The 21,281-nt window shown below is 37.9% G+C and overlaps 1 protein-coding gene across 1 annotated transcript in view; it reads left to right on the forward strand.

Annotated features, from left to right (window-relative positions):
• Window positions 1–15,485, forward strand: part of LOC122412980 (uncharacterized) — a 54,488-nt gene extending 39,003 nt beyond the window's left edge. Inside the window, exons 3-4 of the mRNA XM_043423017.1 lie at window positions 365–580; window positions 14,026–15,485. Of these exons, the coding sequence (XP_043278952.1) occupies window positions 365–580; window positions 14,026–14,505 (696 nt within the window). The 3' untranslated portion in view covers window positions 14,506–15,485. The remainder of the gene's footprint in view (window positions 1–364; window positions 581–14,025) is intronic.
• The last annotated feature ends 5,796 nt before the right edge of the window (window positions 15,486–21,281 follow it).

The raw sequence follows: 21,281 nt of genomic DNA on the forward strand, positions 1-21,281 counted from the left end.
TTTTTTTATATTTTGAAATTTTTTATTGAAAATGCAAATATAGAAAATTATTTGAAACTAAAGTCGCGACCTTTTAATACTTGGCGTTCCTTTTTCACTTTTTGAAGTTTTTAAAAATTCATCAATCTGAACAAATAAGTTACACATAATTTTCATAATTGCGAGAAAAAATTTTAATCGTTTCTTTGATCATTCAAAGAGCAAAAATGTTGGGATGCTTTTTTGAATCACAAGTAATGAATAATCTTCTTTAATTATACAATTTGAAGAATAATGTAGAATTCAAAAAAGGGAACAAAAAAATGCATTTAAAACATGACATTATTTTACGAATTTAAAACCCATTGATGTTATTTTACTTCAGGCTCTGAAAGAAGCTAAAGACGATTACACGAAAACTCATCGGATCGTTATGGGCGAGTTTGAGCTACGTTTTGGAATAAAGGCACTTGAAGAGAAACGTTACAAAGATGCGGTCAAGCATTTCACCACTGGTGCAAATCTTTCATCGTCTGGAAGTATGTTTAATTTGGGACTTTGTCATGAGCTTGGGATCGGAACTCTGACAGATACAATACAGGTAAATTATACAATAACAAACGGTGTTACATTAAAGATAATTTGATTTCTGAGAAAAAACTGATCTGAAACCTGAAGGGATCAATTAGAAATACCGGCCTCTTGGGTCCGCCAAGATGGCGGACCCAAGATGCGGATCCAAGAAAAACAAATAATTGAAACAAAAAATTTCATTAAAAAAAAATTTGACTGGAAAAAAAAATTGAAAAGAAAAAAATTGCCCAAAGTACTTGGCGAGTGTTTGTTCACATAAATCTTATTATAATATATTGATCATTACCACAAACTCGCCAAGTACTTGGGTCAATCTTTTTTTTTTCAATTTTTTTTCAGACAAATTTTGTTCAATTAAATTTTTTTTCGTTTGAAGTTTATTTTCGTATCGGAATTTTTTTTTATAATTATTTTTAACTTTTATTTTTATCGGATTGTTTTGTGTAGAACAAATATACTTTCAATTAATTTTTGGTTATATGATCCTTTTTGGTTATATTTTGAGTAAAACCCACTTACCTTTACGCTGGTGCTTAGGGTTTACGTGGATTGTGCTCTATGTCTGCAAGGCGGTCCGATCCCTTGTTCTCGGGTCACCCGGTATGTAGCCGACGGCGATTAGAGAGAGATGAGTGGAGGATAACGGATGGAACCGTTGTTCGCGGATATATTCGCGCGGGTGCAATAAAAACGGAACTCCGCGCGTTAAGTATTTAAAACAATAAAATTATATTCAAAATAATGAGTTAATGGTGCGATACAATTTTGGATGGGTTTTAATATTTGTCAGAGCGACCAAAGCCGGAGGAGAACCGATCGGTTTCATTCGCGAATGAAGACTGACTGCCCTTTTGCATTTTTCTCTCTGACTCCGGCTATCTTGTCCGAGTCAGTCAAAAATGCTTAGGCCGAGGTTCCCATGATCTTGGATTGATGCTTCAGCATTTTTCCATGGCAAACCGTCTCACGGCGTTCGTCGCTGCTGATTTGTGTTTTCTTATCGCTAGATGCGAGGGACCGCGAGCGGTTCGTCTCTTCGAATAATTATTCTATTAACGTAATTTACTACGTTAATTATTTATTATATTTCTATAGATTCTGTTAGGCAAAAATCGAAACGAATCTCCAGGACGTAACACTATGGTCTCATCATCCTAGTTATGGTGCATTGATATCGATTTGTGAAATGATAACACGGGAATCTCGAGAATATCGTCATTACCCATCCACGTCTCCGAAAGAACTAGAAAATTTGATGACGATACTTCTTTGTCAAATTGAAGATCTTGTACACGTGCTCGTAATCTTTTGTATTTCAAATAGTGACAGCCCTTTCCTAGAATTCATAAAATCATATAATAATTTTTCAATTGTATCAAGTCAATCGGTATCACTATAAAAATACTTTGAAAAAGTAAAAAAAGAATGCCAAGTATTAAAAGACTGCGACCTTATTTTCGAATAATCTTTATATATTTTCAATCAATTTAAAATCTCCTTTTCCATTATTTATTGCTAAGATGACATAGTAGGATGATCATGATTGGAAAAAATGAGATCATTCTAGCATAGCCAAGAATATATAGTGAATTTCTTTCATATAATGAATTTCGGTTTTTGAAGAGAGTCGTGCTACACCTCCAATGGTACCGGCTAAAGAGTTTTGTGACCTCAAGCGTTCCCAGAATGATTTTGCTATTAAGAGATTGTTATTCTGATTTTATGCACAAATTTACTGTCAAAATTACACACTAACTTGGCGTGGATGGTTTTCAACTGGAAGCTCGGGAAGACACGATTTATCAAATATACCACCCAAATCGATTACTCAATTAGTTTTATCAGCGAAAGTAAAAAAATTTCGATTCCTCGATGGAATAAGAAGTCAATGATTTGTTGAATAAAACAGATCCCTGAGATATATAGATGAAAAAGATGAATGAAGCGGGTGTATGAGAAATTAATATAATTAGAAAATTATTGACATTAAGAAAATGATTGAATCAACAAACGAATAGGAGGTGGAGAAAGTATGGTTTTATGAATAAAAGAAATAGACAATCTAATGAGTGCATCAATGAATGGGATACAGAATACATGTGATGAACAAGTACATGACCAAGTAGATAGGCAAAAAATTCATGCGTGGTTGGGTGAGGGATAACGAAATGAAGAACAAATAAATAAGTGGGCGTTAAAATTTGCTGTACATGCAGATGGATGGAGCATTCCTTCGCCGAGCTTCCATTTCAAAACCATCCACGCCAAGTGTGTAATTTTGACAGTAAATTTGTGCATAAAATCAGAATAACAATATCTTAATAGCAAAATCATTCTGGGAACGCTTGAGGTCACAAAACTCTTTAGCCGGTACCGTTGGAGGTGTAACACGACTCTGCAGGAACCGAAATTCATTATATATTCTCGGCTATGCTAGAATGATCTCATTTTTTTCCAATTGTGATCATCCTACTATGTCATCTTAGCAATAAATTATGGGGAAGGAAATTTTAAATTGACTGAAAATATAGTAAAGATCATTCAAAACTAAGGTCGAAATCTTTTTTTACTTTTTGAAAGTAGTTTTATAGTAATTTCGCTTTTTTTTTAGAAGAGTGACAATTACTAAATATTTTGGAAAATTATACATTTTTTCTTATCTTCAAGAAAATTTTTACAAATGATTTTTTTAAAGTTGAGTAACTACTTTCAGGTGGGGAAAGCAATTAACGCTGCTGGAAACTTATTGTTTCTACGATAACGGACAAAAACTGTTCAGTCAATTTCAAGTGATGTAAATCTTGTCTATGTTAGAAAATAATTATCTTCAAGTAATTATCCCTTAATTGCATTAATTTAATAAGAATGGAAACGAATTGTCCTGTAATATACAAGGGATGTTATTGTGCATCGATAAATAAAAAACATTTTGCACATTAAATATGATCAAGCTTCCAAAATAACTCCCCAGTTTGTATTGCAATGACGGCAGTTTTTACTTCTCACTTCTTCCAGCGAACGAATTTCATTCACCATAACTAACCTATACTATTATTAAGAATATTAAACTAATAATAAATCGTAAACAATAAATAATAACAATAGAATTTTAACCTGATGCTGCGGTACAATTTTTTTTTTTTTATGATTGATTTTTATTTGAATGGATAGTGATGGGCCGGACAAGTACTTTTAACTAATATTTAAACATAATTTGTATCGATCCAATCGACGTCGAATATTGTGAATAATATCAGAAGCTCCTGAAAGTCTGAAAAGAATCGATTTTCTTATAAGTATCTGCCACCATAGAGTAAGAAATGACTAGCTTGTATGTGATTTTTTTGGATTTAAAAGTTTCGGTAAATATTTACTTTATTCACTTTTGCTCAAAATAGTCTTAACATTTTTTTCCAGCATTATTATCAATAACGAATAATACCGCGATCAATTTTAGGGAGGGGGAGGTACAAAAACCAAAAAAAAAAAAATTTGAAAAAGTCCGAAAGAAATTTCAGTTTCTTCCCTATATTCAAACCCATCCAACGATTCCGCACACACATCCGAGCATTATTCTCAATAAAAAATATTATCGCGATTAATTTTAAGGAGGGAAAACGGGAAAAAACAACATATGATTTTTTTATTCCTTAGTTTGTAAACTGTTTTTGGCAACGCCAAAATCTGTTATTTTTATCGAGCACGGCAGGATCACTTCCCGTTCAAACACTCCGTGATTTTCCAAAAAAGTTATACTTTCAGATTCCGTTTGAAATTTAACGATTGCTTCTGTAAGCGACAAGGAACACCCGTCACACATGATTATTCCGTATATACTGTTCAAATTGAAATGGTTGACATTCATACTTTGTGGCCAGACACGTGAACATTATGCCTTTGTTTACTTTTTTTTCATTCCATTGAATGATACTACGTAAACTTTACTATCGTTCATATTAACTATATTACATACTATTGTATTTGTAACAACAAACAATTGTTGTTGGGATGTTGGTTAAACAGCAACAAACAATTGTTTGTTGCTGTTTAATAAACAATAAACGATGCTCGTCGCTAACGACCTCGAATCTCGTACAATATGCAGAGGATCCTTTATATGCAGTTATATGCGGTAGGAAATTTTAAAAATGGATAAAAAAAATTGTTTGTTGCTGTTTACAAATACAATAGTATAATATGAACGATAGTAAAATTTACGTAGTATCATTCAATGGAATGAAAAAAAGTAAACAAAGGCATAATGTTCACATGTCTGGCCACAAAGTATGAATGTCAACGATTTCAATTTGAACAGTATATACGGAATAATCATGTGTGACGGGTGTTCCTTGTCGCTTACAGAAGCAATCGTTAAATTTCAAACGGAATCTGAAAGTATAACTTTTTTGGAAAATCACGGGGTGTTTGAACGGGAAGTGATCCTGCCGTGTTCGATAAAAATAACAGATTTTGGAGTTGCCAAAAACAGTTTACAAACTAAGGAATAAAAAAATCATATGTTGTTTTTTCTCGTTTTCCCTCCTTAAAATTAATCGCGATAATATTTTTTATTGAGAATAATGCTCGGATGTGTGTGCGGAATCGTTGGATGGGTTTGAATATAGGGAAGAAACTGAAATTTCTTTCGGACTTTTTCAAAGTTTTTTTTTTTGGTTTTTGTACCTTCCCCTCCCTAAAATTGATCGCTGTGTTATTTGTTATTGATAATAATGCTGGAAAAAAATTTTAAGACTATTTTGAGAAAAAGTGAATAAAGTAAATATTTACCAAAGTTTCTTAGAACAATTCCATAATGTTGAAATTTGGAGTTACTCATAAATTACTTGTCCTTCGATTGATATCATAAATTTTATTGCTGCACGGAACTCAAATGGGAACTTTTTTCAATTTATTAGAAAATACTTGGCCTCAAATTGATATAATAAATTTTAATGCTGCACGTATTGTGACGAAACACTCGCGCTACGGCCCGAGCCCGTCGAAACGAACGAAACTTCGCGATCTTTAGATCGCGGACAAAACATCGCGGCGACCACGCTCGTCGTTGTTGACAGGTGGCGGCCATCTTAGGCCCGTAGGCATGAGCCCGAGCGGGGCAACCGGCACCGCTCTGAACTTCGCCGTGCTATATTTTACTGAAATTAATTCTTTTTGCATTTTTGTCATTTTAAGTCTCCCAAGCACGTAATTACAATCAAAATTATCAGAAAAATAACACGAGTTTAAGAAAAATGATCACAAGTCAAATTAATAACATAAAATCTAATCACAATGAAAAATGTAAAAATCGACTGCGACGTATGCGCGGGGAGAGCGTTAATGGGTTATAGGACGTGTACGTGACTTTTAGCGATTATAATTTTACGAATCATATTAAAACAACTAACAATGTTAAAAAATGAAGAAAATTAAATAATAACGGATCAAATTGAAGTTTTTGTTGTTGAACATCGTAATAAGCTGAAAATCATAAAAAGCGGTAGTCCGCGCATCGTATGTTAGCCCGCGCAACCAACGGGCGAGCGTGAATCATGGCATTGGGCCAATCAGAGAAGGCGTTTCAGAAAGGTGCGCAGAACCAGTCTAAAACAGACATTCTCGGCGCTCGAGAATTTTATGGTGGGGAACTGGGTATAAGAATCGCTGCGCGACTCACTCGAGAGACAGTTCTCCCTGGCTAAAAGCTCAACTCGGACCTCTCTCAGTACACCTCTACACCAGCCTCAACAATAATAAACCTATCCTCAAAATTTCTGGGGTTCCCGTAGCGCGGACTCTCGGATCGACTCGGCGACGTCTCAATCCCATAGCCCGTGGACGGTGAATTGCCTATTTCCTTGGATGCCTGGATTCTCGGAGCGACTCGGCGACGTCTCGATCCCATAATCCAGGGTCCGCATCTAACCTCTAAAAAATTTCCAGCTTTCCGTTGCACGGAGTTCTCGGATCGATTCGGTGACGTCTCGATCCCATAACACGTGGACGGGAAGTTACCTCTACCCTGTAGATGCTCGGACTCTCGGAAAGATTTGGCGACGTTTCGATCCGGCCGCAATCTCGCTCGAAACTTCGACACACATGTTCCCCGAAACGCCAAATAAACCGGAACTAAATTCCGAAACTCAAAATGCTCAACTCCATTATCCATTCGGGGAGAAAGAGAAAGGGCTTACCGAGAAACCAGCTCGTCGCACGCCGAAAGACAAAGGAACCTCGATGATCGGGAGGTATTGGTGACTCGCCGGTGAGGTGATCGGAAGAAGACTCCTAGTGCGACGAGCGGTCCTCCAGATTCGGCGTTCTCCCCACCACTAGGCGCACAGCGCTCACGCGCTAGGCGCGAACTAGAGTACGGACTCTTTGCTCGCGCTTTCGCGGGAAACTCAAAACCATGGAGCGTGTACGGAGGATAATTCCCGTCACGCTTCTTTACACAATATCGCAATAATTACCTTTCTGCTGCTCTCACCTCTCCCGCTCACTCGAAACACTCCTCTCGATTAGATGACCGTGATCCGGGTGTCTTTCCTCTTGGGGATCCGGTGGGCAGCTCTGAAAGGCCGAGGGGAGGCCTCCCTCACGACTCCGGATGTCGCGGTGGGCCCACAAAATAAACCACCAGGTAAAACAGCACCTCGCCTCCAGAAAAACTCCCCCAGATCCCACCTGACGAGTTGCCGGTTCGCACGGACTGTGACACCCGAATTCACGGTATTGCGGGCGGTGCAACTCTGGGTTGCTACGGCGGGAAAGACACGGGCGGCGTTCAATAAATGGCCTATGCCAGCGTGCTCTTTCAACCGCCCGCAGGTCGAGAATGTTCTTCGGTACTCGAAGACGGCGTGAGAGGAATGATTCTCGCGAGCGAGATCAGCTCGAACAGCAGGATCGTAACGCCAAATGAATAATGCTAGCGGGGCCAAATGTGGTGACGTTAACACCAAATCTCCCGAAAACAAACGAAATAGTCAAAAGGGAACTTCATCAAAACTCAAAATTAAACAATCAAAAATTCTGTCTCCTCCTTGCACACGGAGGTAAAAGGTAACGGTTATTATACGTAGTGAATTGTCGCTCGAAAGGTACTATACGCGATTCTTAAAATAAAACTTATAATTACATGACGATGAGTCTCGTTCCGACCAACACCCGACGAGTCGAACGGCGTCAAAATTGGCTGTAAACCCGGTCCACTGGTCGACACGATTCGTACGAGTGGCGGGGCAAAAATGTCACGTCACAGGACTTTATTGAAAAGTATCTAGTTTCCCACAAAAACCCATCAGGAAAATATTGCTACATGAAAATGAGCAGAGTGGTACCAAAAATAACAGTTTTTTCAAGGCTAATCAAATGGGAAACTTTCAATTTCGATTCGCGAGCTCTAAATATTGTTTGACAACGGTACCCTTTCGCGAGGCTGCGTTTTTCGATACTATCTAAAGACCTTCAGGCACTATAGATAAAAACAAAAGTGAGTGTGCTTTTGACCACACAACTGAAGTAAAGCTTTTTTCGCAACGTACAGATATATGGATCATTCCACCAATTATGGTATTAATTTGTGCCGGAGGGTCTGAATTATGTATAATGGTTGTTGCTTTTCAAAAGTACGTGTCACTATGAGCTTTCATGATTTTTTTCAAATTTTTTTGTCGAGTAATTTCTAAGTTATAGAGGTTTGAAAATTTGAAAACTTGTAATTGTTAACTTTTTGTGTTGGAAATATCGAACCCCTCAATTATTTTTTGGAACACGCAACGTAGTAATTTTTATGTTAAAAAATCTCAGCTTTTCGATAAAAATATTTGAAATATTCTCAGGGATCAGAAAAATCCCGAATAAGCAATTATAACTTTAAAATCGCTTTTTTGCCTAATGTACTATTTTTTAAATATTTTTGAAATTTTTTTTCCTATTGTTCAGACTTTTTTTTTACAAAGGAACAGTACTATTTTATTTTGAGATTCTTAAAAAAACAACCGTAAAACAATTAAGTTGAAAGATACGTCATGAATTATCGGTGTGTGCCGTACTGCCGCAACGGTCGTCACGTCATTTATAGGTTGAAATTCAAAGATCTCGACATATAACATTATATTCAGTAGCTGTGTACTTCAATATGTATATAAAAAACACGGCATTCTTGAGGTTTTTCGTAAAGGATTACTTCCTTTAGTAAAAAAGTGTTACAATTATTGTAATTGTAAAATTTTTATAAAATTACTTATTTTTATTGTTTCGTGTTTGGTTTTCATATCGTTCGTGTAAAGCTACTGAAAGTAAAACTCACACACGCTTTACTGAGATGTATATATTTCATGAACTGGCAATGAGAAAAAGAGTAAAAGAAAATATACGTGCAAAATTCTTCGTATGACATGCCCCTATAGGATTTCTATCAATGTTTGTATAAAGCAGCCTAACTCACTAACACTGCATAGATGAGACAAAGAAAGAAAGAAAATGTGCGTGCGCATCACTCTCTCTCTCTCTCATTCGTTCTCAATCTGAGTTATCTGCATTACCATTGATCGACGGTATTCTTATTTGGCGGACTTCTTGAAATTTTAAAGTGTTAAATCGCCGTGCATCTTGTTTTCACAGTTCTGTGATTGTCTCAAGATGACTAAACGCTACTGCTCCATTTGTAAATGCTTGGCAAAAAATGATATTGTCGTTTGTTCTGGCCCATGCAAAGAATCTTTTCATATCGAATGTGCTTCGACCAAATTTGAGCTTGATCTTCATAATAAAGATCTATTTAAAGATTTTTGCTGTGGCCCATGTGGTCAAAACCTTCGGATTCACATGTTTCACCAGCTGCTGGTTCAACGTCACCGATCACGCTAGAAGATGTAATGCGTCAAATTCAAGCCAATACAGCGGCGATCAATGCAAATTTGGCTACTATGCAAAACCAAATGACATCGAGGTTTGAGACTCTTTCCGAAACTATAAATGGAGTCGTTCAAGACATTTCTCTTCTCCGCAACGAAGTCTCAAATCTTGCGACTACTCAGCAAAACATGGGTGAGGTTATCTCTGAGGTACGAACTGAGGTAACGACTCTCAGTGACCAAACTGCGAACATCGCTGCAGAAAACATCGAACTAAGATCTCAGATGAATGGCATAGTAACTAATGTTGCCAATCTGAATGCTCAGCTTACGTCACCTGGAGTCGTGATTCGTAACCTACCGGCATCCTTAAACGACTCGCCACGCGAACTTGTGGAGAAGATCTTTTCATCTCTTGGTGCATCGGATCTATTGACGGATGTGATGGACGTTCGCACCCTTGAAAAAAAGCCACAGAGTACCATCGGTGATAACAAACAGGCTTCATCTCAGACTCGTTCGAAAGCTCTCCTGGTTCGTTTTAAATCGGCATCAGTGAGAAATGAAATTCTATTAAAAAAACGAAAGAGAAAAGAACTTTCCATCAATGAAGTTTTCTCGGCTAATATCAGTGGACACATCATCATTAAGGAGTTTCTCCCCCCTCAATTGCATCTTTTCCTTGGCCGAGTTCGTTCAATCACCAAAGAACGTGGATGGAAACATGCCTGGGCTAATTCGCGTGGAGTATTTGTACGGAAAACCGACGGCTGTGAGATCATTTCTATTGACTCGGAAGCAGATCTTTCCAAAATCACCTGACTACCGTCGAAGTCATCTCCATATTCAACATCATCGCCCGGAATTTCATCAAAATCTCACCAAAAGAAGACTGTACTTTGTGATAACTTATTAACTATTACTTCGTTTAATGCTAATTCTCTGCTCGGCCACATCGATCAGATCAGAGCTTATTTTTCACTTAATTTTTCGCATATTATTTCGATCTGTGAGACTTGGCTCCACTCTCAACTCTCTGATGATTTGGTCAAGTTGGATGGTTATACACTTGTTCGGAATGATAGAGAAGGAAAAGTGGGAGGTGGGGTTATGTGTTATGTTCACGAATCTCTCATAGTAAAAATTCTGGGGCCGGGTTGAAGTTCCGAACGGTGAGAAATCAGAAGGCTCAAAAGTCCGAAAATCTAGCTGGGACTCGAAATATATAGATATACCGCACTAGCGAGATTTTCGGACTTTTGAGCCTTCTGATTTCTCACCGTTCGGAATTTCAACCCGGCCCCAAAATTCTCGCTTCTTCGCCTAGCCAATTCTCAAATGCCCCTGAATACATCATCCTAGAAATTCGCACCATCTCAAACTCTGTGCTCTTATTTGTTTCCATGTATAGAAGGCCTAAAGGTTTATTGTTTCATACCTTCATTGATGACTTCCTGCGCTTTTCTCAATTCTACGAAAATATCATAATTTCTGGAGATTTAAACTGTGATCTAGCTTGTTCCAATTATGAAGGTAACTACTTGAGAGACCTTGTTTTTTCACAGGCTCTTCATATTATTGAATCAGGAACTACTCATCATACGAAAAGCTCAAACTCGTGGCTAGATATTTTTATCATTGATAATCCTGACAAAATTTCCTTATTCAACAAGTCTGAGATGCCCTTCATTGCTGGCCATGACCTTTTAACTTTGCGTTATGCTTTCCCCGTTGACCGGGATAATCAGCGCACAGTCACCAAACGAGTTTTAAAAAATTTGAATGATATTGAGTTCAATGAAACACTTGGTGTCCTTCTACAGTTTTTTTATGTCATTCTACAGTTAATCTTGACACCATGTTAGACGCCTTTTGCAAACAGATAATTATCTCTCTTGATATTCACGCACCACTTCGTACATTAAAAATTAATAAACCACTAGCACCATGGCTAACGAAAGAACTTAAAATGCTTATTAAACAGAAAAATGTGATGTATAAACAAGCTAAACGATCTGGCAATATCCTCAATATGGCTATTTATAAACTACTGCGGAATGAAGTATCTCTGAAAATAAAATGCGCGAGAAATAAATTTTACCTTGATAGGATCTCATCTGTTAGAGATTCTGCTTCCCTTTGGCGTGAGCTCTCTAAACTAGGTTTAACCAGAATAAGCTTATCATCACCATTTACATTTTTTTCACGCGATGAGCTAAATGCACATTATGTTCGTGTCTCCAGCGCCACTGCACCTTGCACTTTAGATTCACTCTTCAATTCTCTTACTCCCCTCGATGAGAACAGGCCAGTTTTTGAATTTACTGAGATTTCAACTGATTCTTTACTAACTATTGTAATGTCCAAACTATTTACTTCTCTGTCTCCTGGTCCTGACGATATTTCGCCATTCGCTTTACGTAAAGGTTTAACCAATACCTTACCGATAATTGCATCAGTATTTAATAACTGTCTTAGGCTTGCTCATTTTCCATCCCTATGGAAAAAAGCATATATCAGACCGCTTATAAAAACAAACCCTCCAGCTACACCGTCAGATACAAGACCTATTGCCAACCTCAGTGAATTAGCTAAGCTCTTTGAACGCTGCATATTTGATCAAATCTCTTTATTTCTTTCCAGACATATGCTGCTTGACCCTTACCAGTCAGCCTATCGCGAACGACATAGCACTCATACAGCCCTACTTCGTTTATGTCATGACATCAGGGAAGCGGTTGATGATAGAAAAGTTACCATCTTAATATTATTTGACTTCAGTAAAGCCTTTGATACAATACCACATCTTAACTTACTTACTAAACTTCGCAGTTTTGGTTTTTCCGATCATGCTTTAAAATTCTTCCATTCGTACCTCACCGACAGATCTCAAGCAGTCATTGATAGTTCGGGAACTTGTTCATATTGGGCTAAAACCACATCTGGGGTACCCCAAGGTTCTGTTCTTGGTCCCCTGTTATTTTCACTTTTTATCAATAATATTAGTAATGTCTTGACTCATAGTAAACATCTTATTTTTGCCGACGATACTCAAATCTATCTTAGTTGCTCCCCACGTGATATTACTGACGTAATAAATAAAATGGCTCAAGATGTTCAAGCAATCTCCAACCATGCTTTTGCTAATGGTTTAAAACTTAATTTGAACAAATCTAAGGCTATAATACTTGGTAGTTGCAAATATGTTAGTAAATTAAAGATAAGCACTCTTCCTGTCATAAGCATCGATGGTGAAAATCTTCCCTATGTTCAAGATGTTCGAAATCTGGGAATTATAATGTCGTCCAATTTATCATGGGCTAAACATGTTAACAGCATCTCGAGCAGAGTAAATGGTGTATTGTACCGTCTCAGATATAACAGAAATGCACTGACTACTGAAGCCAAAACCACAGTTGTAGCGACGCTAGTTTTTCTGGTGCTTGACTATTGCTGTACGGTTTACAATGACCTCACTGTCGATCTGAATACTAAGCTGGAGGTTTTGTTGAACTCAGGCATTCGATATATTTTTAATTTAAAACGCGATAAGCATATTACTCCGTACCGAAGACAGCTACGCTGGCTTTCGGTAAGGTCTCGGAGACTATATTTCATTGGTATCATGGTTTACCGTATTCTGAGTAACCAGGCACCATCCTATCTTATTGAACTTTTTCCGCGAGCGAATATGTCCCTCAGGATGGGTAGCCGCAGAGAGGCTGATACTTTTCTTATTCCTTCGTGCCGTACAAACACATTTAAAAAATCGTTTGTTTTAACTGCTATCTACTTTTGGCACTCCTTACCAAGTTTGATTCGTAGTTCACCATCTCTTAATATCCTGAAAACTCGCCTGTTCTCATATCTTTTTGAAGTTATTGATGCATAAAGCACTCTGACAACACAAACTGCCTATGAACATTGATCAATTAGCGTTTCCTAGCGTATTATTCTTAGCAGTAAATCGAATCTCATGAACGCCACTCTACATACTTGTTTTGTATCAAATTGGAAACAAACTACCATTCTACTTAGCTATTCATTTTTACACTCTTTGTTTACGCAATGATGCCTGGACTGTATCTCTTAAATCTTCCTAAATATTTTCATATTGTTGACTCATATTTTGTATAATTATTGTAAATGTAACTTTATACTTTTGTATTCTTAGCCTTAAGGACATATCCAAGGCTTAATAAATCCATCAATCAATCAATCAATCAATCTCTCTCTCTCTCTCTTATTGCTATAATGCTTCTAGGTCAGGGTTTGAGACTAAATGTAAGAGTGGGGACGATGGGCCTACACTGTGTAGAAGGTATTTCTATCTCTACCAACGTATATCTCCCTCTCAATTATCGTTCGCCTCGCTCAATCACATGAGCCCATGGCGATGAGCGTGAGATAGAACGAAAATGTATATGCGCATGCGCAATCACACTTTTCGTAGCACTTCCGTTACACGCTCCCGTAACATTTCCGTTACACTTTCGTCATTTTAGCCCCCAAGCCCAGCGCGCCTATAGAAGTTTTACTTCAAAAATTGAAATTGTAATTCTACACTTGCTGAAATCGTTTTCATTTTCAGGCCGCGAAGTATTATAAAAATGCAGCAGATAGAGGTCATCCTGACGCAATGTACAATCTCGGTGTGTTTCATGCCCAGGGACGGGGTGGGATGAGTTCAAATGCAAATAAGGCTCGTGAATTATTCATCCAAGCAGCCAATCTTGGTCAAATGCAGGCACAACTGGCATTGAACATGGAGAAAAAGGTTGGCTCAACTGATACGGAAATCTCGACGATCGATAGCTCACAAACGGAAATCATTCCTCGAGAAAACCATGTCGTATATTGTAAGACGAGAACTCTTTCATCAACATTGAAACATGAAGGTGCGATCGCTTTAGAGGAACTTTGTAACGAGTCGGAACGCTTGTTGTTCTATAATAGAATGGAACTAACCGAAAATTCCACAAATACTTTTCTCAATTCGCTCGGTATTCAAACGAATCGACATAGAATTCTCGTAAATTCTAGTGATTGTAATGCGTCTTATTACACTTGAATATCGCATACATAGTGTGTCATAATGATTTGTTTATGTATAGCCGGAGCAAAAAACTTTTTTCAATCATTTCTGGATTATTTATTTTACTGTAAATGTTTCAATCATTGGATCCTTGCTGATTCATGAAGATAAATATATACGCTCGTAGCGTGTAGCTTGTTTTTTTGACGAGGAATCGAACTTTTGTTCCTTAATTCGGGAACCTGTGAAGCTTTTTCATTCCTTGTATAAGAAAATTTTATGATGCAGTTTTCAGAGTCGGAAAAAATGTTGCTCTGCTCAGATGATAAAAATTTCAATGTTACGCTATTATCTATCGAAAGAAAACTCGTTCATACCAATTCGTACATCCGATAGCATATACAGAATTCAAATTACATTTTCAAAAACTTAAGAATATGTCGCTGGCGATATAATAGACTAAACCAGTTATAAGCAAGACTAAAACCCGGTTGACTGAAAAGTATGGGAGAAATAGACAAGTTTATAAGGCATAAATTGTATTTTTTGATTATTTCGGTATAAGTCGTAATTAAAATTGCGAGTGAAAATTAGCAACATTTTATCTGTTGGTTCTTTTAGCATAGAAGACTAAAGTTAAAAGATAATTACCATAGGTTTAACTAAGAAAAAACCATATATTTTTGACAACTTATTTATTGAATCAAATAAATTTGATTTTCAAGGTACAACAACTAAATGTTAAAATAAAAAAAATTCCGACTCTACCTGGCTACGGGTGTACACGTTTGTTTTTGACACATATTCTGTTCCTTCCAAGTGTAAACAATATTATGAATACATACTAATTCAATAGCGTTTTACTTTTAGTCACTCGATATTTTATAATGATAATTTGAACAACCATTCTGTAAATGAAAATAAATTATCAATCGCCCAAAAACGGAAACGAGAAGTTAATCATTTGTAGTATGTATACAATCACAAAGATATTATAAATCTGCATACTTTATTAACCTTTTAAGCGGCAATGACGCCATATGGCGTACATTTTTTCTGGGCCCAAAGCGGCAATGACGCCATATGGCGCACATCGATTATCTCATGATTAAGTCAATCAATTATCACCAAATTTGATACTCGGGGGTTTCTGGGGTCGCTGATTACGAATCCGCTCTCAAAATTTCGAAATTCAAAATGGCGGATCCAATATGGCGGCCAAAAATTAAAAATTCATTTTAATCGGATAAAAATTGGTACTCGGGGGTTTTTAGGGTCGCTGATTACGAATCCGCCCTCAAAATTTCGAAATTCAAAATGGCGGATCCAATATGGCAGCCGAAAATGCAAAAATTCATTCGAATCGGATAGGAATTGGCATTCAGGGGTTTTCGGGGTCGCTGATTACGAATCCACCCTCGAAATTTCGAAATTCAAAATGGCGGATCCAATATGGTGGTCAAAAATCCGAAAATTCATTTGAATCGGTCGAAATTTAGTATTCTTCGGGGTCGCTGATTACGGAGTATATAAATTGAAAATCGAAGATTCTCTATGACACATGAATTGATAATGTAAAATTTTTGCAATGGCACCTTTCTCTTCATATTGATTTTATATTAACCCTGAGTTTTTCAAGTTTTATATGTGAATAAATGTAACACAAATACTATTAAAAATTGCCCCGTGCATGGTCGGCATATGAGATATTGTTTTCGAATTATAAATTTTGAGGGCGGATTCGTAATCAGCTACCCCGAAAACCCCCGAGTACCAATTTTTATCCGATTCAAATGAATTTTTCATTTTCGTCCGCCATATTGGATCCGCCATTTTGAATTTTGAAATTTCGAGGGCGGATTCGTAATCAATGACCCCAAAAACCCCCGAGTACCAATTTTTATCCGATTCAAACGAATTTTTTATTTTCGGCCGCCATATTGGATCCGCCATTTTGAATTTCGAAATTTTGAGAGCGGATTCGTAATCAGCGACCCCAAAAACCTCCGAGTACTAAATTTCGTAACAATCTGAATACTTTTTTTTTCCCGCATTTTGAGCACTATGAGGCGAATTGGTTCTGCCGCTTAAAAGGTTAAAATAAAAAAAACATGCAAATATGACTTGCTTATCCAAATTCCAGCATATTTATGATTATTTATTGCCTCCTTTCTTTCCTTTTATTCGCTTTTCACCTAATCTCTCATTCTCCGCTTTTTACGTTCTTACTCCATCGTCCCAACACTAACCTCCTTTTCTTTCATCTCCGAGGACCTCTTCCCTTCACTTTTTTCCCCCCCTCCTCTTCATTTTCGCATTTTTTTGCTTTTACTCTTTGTTCGTCTTATTCACTCTCTCTTTTTATGCCGAAAACGGAAGTCCTCCAAATCGCAGTAGTATCGAACGATCTCTGGTTAAAGCACTTCTGGTGGAAATTTTTGTTATCATTTCTATATTAGGTCTGTTCGCGCTGGCTGAACTTTCTGCACTTTCGTGAGTTACGACATCACTATATATCAAGAGACTCTGTAGAGTCTCGGGACAAGTACATTGACAGCCCTGTCGTCTGCTGGCCTGAGGCTCTCGCCGAGACCATACTTTCTCTGAATAAAAGGATTCGCGGTGGTGGGGGTAAACTGGCATGTCATTTTCGAGAATTGCGGATCTCAGGAGATATTTTGTAAAGCGAAAATAGGTTTGGAGATTAATTTTCAAAATCCCTTTCGAATGAACCCGAAACCAACGCGATTAGTAGCGTAATTGCTGAAAAAAACTTTGCATAGGCTCAAGATTATGCAAAAGTTACGAATACATTTATGGATTTACCATGTCTGTATACGCGTACCGACCACTACATGCAAGGGTACTTTGATGCCCATCATAGCCAATCCCCGCCGAGAAAAGACAGGCTTCAACTAATCGCCGATGAGAAAACTTCAGATTGGTTCTGTCGTCTGTCTTCACACCATCGGTCTTCTTGTCACATCGTTCCCATGTTTGTTTACGATACTCGGTCTCTCGGTTTTCGTGTCACATCGTTTAAATCGACAGTCAAAATAATTTCTTTCGTTCACTGTCTGCGTAAATTCATTCATCGTCTCTATGTATAATAAAATTTCGGGGAAACAGTGCGAGATGTGTAAATTCGATTTACAGTTCTTATATAACTGTAAAATGTTTACATGGGATTAATCGGGGGAAAAAGGTCTATTTTCACCAATTTTTTTAAAATATAAAAAATCAAATATTTTATTCAAACTTTTCACTGTTTTCATGATATACATTTGAAAAAAAATTTCTGAAATTTTCAAAGGAAAATATTCAAAACTCCGGCATTGTGTTGTGCCCGTACATCGCACTCATTAAAACAAATTAAGCACTCTCAGCGCAAACGCAGCAATGATGAAATATCGATGCTCCCGAACGAGCGCATCGACCCTCGATGTCAACATCGAAACTTCCAGAAGGAAATCTAGGTTATATTCGCACGAGAAGGGGAAAACCCCCAAATCTATAAAATTATCGACTAACCCAAAATTCGACAGTCTTTGACGAGAATTGTAACGATTGGTCTCGAGGCAATAAAACCTCGAATTTGTAACTTCTTAAATAAACTTATTGTTAACTTGCTGTAAAAGTATCGAGTTGGAGTTCAGCTCTTTTGGCCTAAATCCCTTAAATACTCGTCCTTGATAACTCGTCCCTTCGCGACGGTCTTCGCGGACACAACATTGGTGGCAGCGGTGGGATAGCCACTACTCGAGAAACCCGACACGTCTACGATAGTCAAACGGAAGGAATTCAAATTGCTGAGGAGGACCGATAATTCTAGAAAAGTCGATATATCGAACGGACTTTCGATCACCGATCATCGCATCCAAGGCAGACCGATCTACGTTAAGATTCAACCCAAAATACAACTGGAGCTGGAGCGGAAGAAATTCAACACGACAACAAATCCAAACATCATGTTAGCGATCATCTTACTGTAAGTGACGGAACATTATTAAATAACATTGTAATCCGCCAAAGCCAGATCGTATATAAAAATTTATATGTCAGACGACGAGTACGCTGAACGTCTCAAGTTACCGGGCGTAAGCACTATTTCGCGTTCGCTCAATTCATTTCTCGACGATAAACTTGACTATAATCGCGAAAGAAAAAACGAAATCACCTCGCAAAGTAGAAGGCGACGAAGTAGCGCCCAATCTTTAAATCGATCTCCGACATCGAAAGACGATTATTTAGACGCGGAAAATACGTCGGAAAATTCGGTAATAGAAACCACAAATCCCTTAGTATCAACAATGGTTGAAACGGTAAATTTAGACACAACGGGAGATAATCAGAATTCCGGAAATCCCGGAAACAGTCGAAATAATAATCCCGGAAATCCTGGAAATAATGGCGAAAATAATAGAGGAAATAATTCTCAAAATTCCCCGCCAAATCACTCGCGAACTAACAGACTTCGAGGCTCAATGTCTCTTAAAGAAGCGCGTAGTTTAATTCCTCGATTCGACGGTTGAAAACCGGAAGAAGCGCGAGAACTTGTAGATTCTTTTGCTCACGTCAATAAACATATTTTAGAAGAGGACCAAGAGATTCTCCTGGAATCAGTGTTAACTACTAAATTAACTGGTAAAGCTCGAGCAGAAGTACGATATAAAAATATTCCAGATTTCGAAACGTTTAAATCCGTTATGTTAGAAATATTCTGCGGTACGAGAACCGTAAGAGCCCTCCAAACAGAGCTGTATTCTTGCCGACAAAGATTTAATGAATCAGTAAAAGAATTCGGAAGAAGAGTAGAAGATACAATGATGGGACTAATTGATGCAAGTATAAAAAAGCACTCGACAATGATCGAACAAATGGCGATAGAAAAACACATACGCGAAGTAGCCCTTTCGAGTTTCGCGCAAGGCCTCAAACGCGAATATCAAACAATTATTAAAGCTAGGGCATATCCAACCCTCAACGAAGCTATCACAGCCGCGATAGACGAAGAAAAAATACAGCAGGGAACTCGAAGAGAACCCGGAAGTAATACGGTTACTTGCAATAGGTGTAATAAAAAGGGTCACATTGCTCGCGACTGTAGAAGCTCAGGAAATAGGAATGAAAATCATGGTAACGGAAACAATAGTTTACCGACACCGAGTCGAAACAAACATTCTGTCTTCTGCAATTATTGCAAAAAACCAGGTCATGTCTATGATGACTGCTGGAATAGGAAAAATAAAAATGGCGATCAAAGAGGAAATAATCGGAATAACCAAAATAGAAGTCAAGGAAACAGAGGAAATAATAATAATCAAAATAATCGCGAAAATCAAGGAAACAGGGGTAAAAACAGAGGTTATCAAAATAATAGACCGAATAACGGTCAAAATAATAATCAAAAAGAAGAAACGAAAACAATTGGGTCACTGAACCTAAGTCCCATCGAGCGGACGGCTTCGCAAAACAATACACGCGTCAGCTGTTTGGAGGCCGAGCGAGCTACAGGCTCACCCACACCTCAGGCAAACCAAACGCGAATAAAACTCGAAATAAATTCTTTCGGTTCCTGGGGAATGGCTAGCGATTTTTACATCACGTCACCGCACGCTATAAATTCAGCTCTCCTTTTGAAAGCCCGATACGGGGGCCCAATGCAGCATAATTAAAAGGGGCGCCCTAAAAGAAGATACCGAAATAATTGAGGAAACCGTCGAACTGACTGGCGTCGGAGGAAAAGCCTTCAACGCTCTGTGTAAAGTCATACTCGAAATCGAAACGCCCACCGTCAACATTCTTCATGGATTTTTCGTCGTTGACAACGACGTTCCAATCAAAACAGACGGAATCCTGGGACTCGATTTCATGAAAAAACACAAGGTCGATATATTGGGTGGCCGCATAATCAAAATATATGGCCACGTCGAGCCTTTGGTGAACGGTTCGGAGAAATTAAAATTACCCCCCCCCCCCCCCCCCCCCGTTCTGAGAGTATTCATTACGTGAAAGCAAAAAAACTGGCAATCGGATGCGTAGCAGCCAGAGAAATTGAAAAAGGAATAAAAATAGGACAAGGGACGGTTCACGAAAAAAGTATGATTTTCCCCATCTCTTTTCTAAACACGTTGGACCAGGAAGTCTCGATCGAAAGACCGACAGTCGAAATCGAAGAAATAGGAAGCGTCCAAGAACAAAATCAAACGAAAACAGGCGAAACGGCGAACGGTCCAGCCAAGGAAGAAATCTACGTCACCAACACTGAAGAGAAAGGTAACAGAGTAAGTCAAATAATGATGCAAATTGGTGAACATTCGCACCTCAACAAAGAAGAAGAAAAATTTCTACAAGAATTTTGCCAGGAATTCGGAGATGTATTCCACCTGGAAGGAGAATCTTTAGGAAATACGAGCTTACTAAGGCACTCGAATCTTTTTTCAAGATAACGCGATATTGATCGATTGGAATAATTAAATCCAACATAGGGGGTCACCCCGCATGGCGGCCGAATTTTGTAGGGTTTTTTCGCAATTTTCTTGCGGCAAAGAAAAAAAACATAGACTTTTGAAATTTAAAGGGTTTATTCAATGGTATTTCAACTCGATGGTAGAATTTTTTAACTCTGATATCTCTGGTAGATTCGGTGTAAAGCTACTCCACAGGAACCCATATGTTTCTTCATAGTCTCCACGATTCTAGGCGATCGGTTTATCTGAGATCAAAAAACCAAGGAGCGTTTGGATTAGTAAAGCAGTGGTTATCACCTGAATTAAAATTATACAGAAATATTAAACATTGAAGGATTTTTC

This window comes from Venturia canescens, chromosome 7 (assembly GCF_019457755.1).
Source record: "Venturia canescens isolate UGA chromosome 7, ASM1945775v1, whole genome shotgun sequence".
In the NCBI taxonomy this organism is placed as follows: domain Eukaryota; kingdom Metazoa; phylum Arthropoda; class Insecta; order Hymenoptera; family Ichneumonidae; genus Venturia; species Venturia canescens.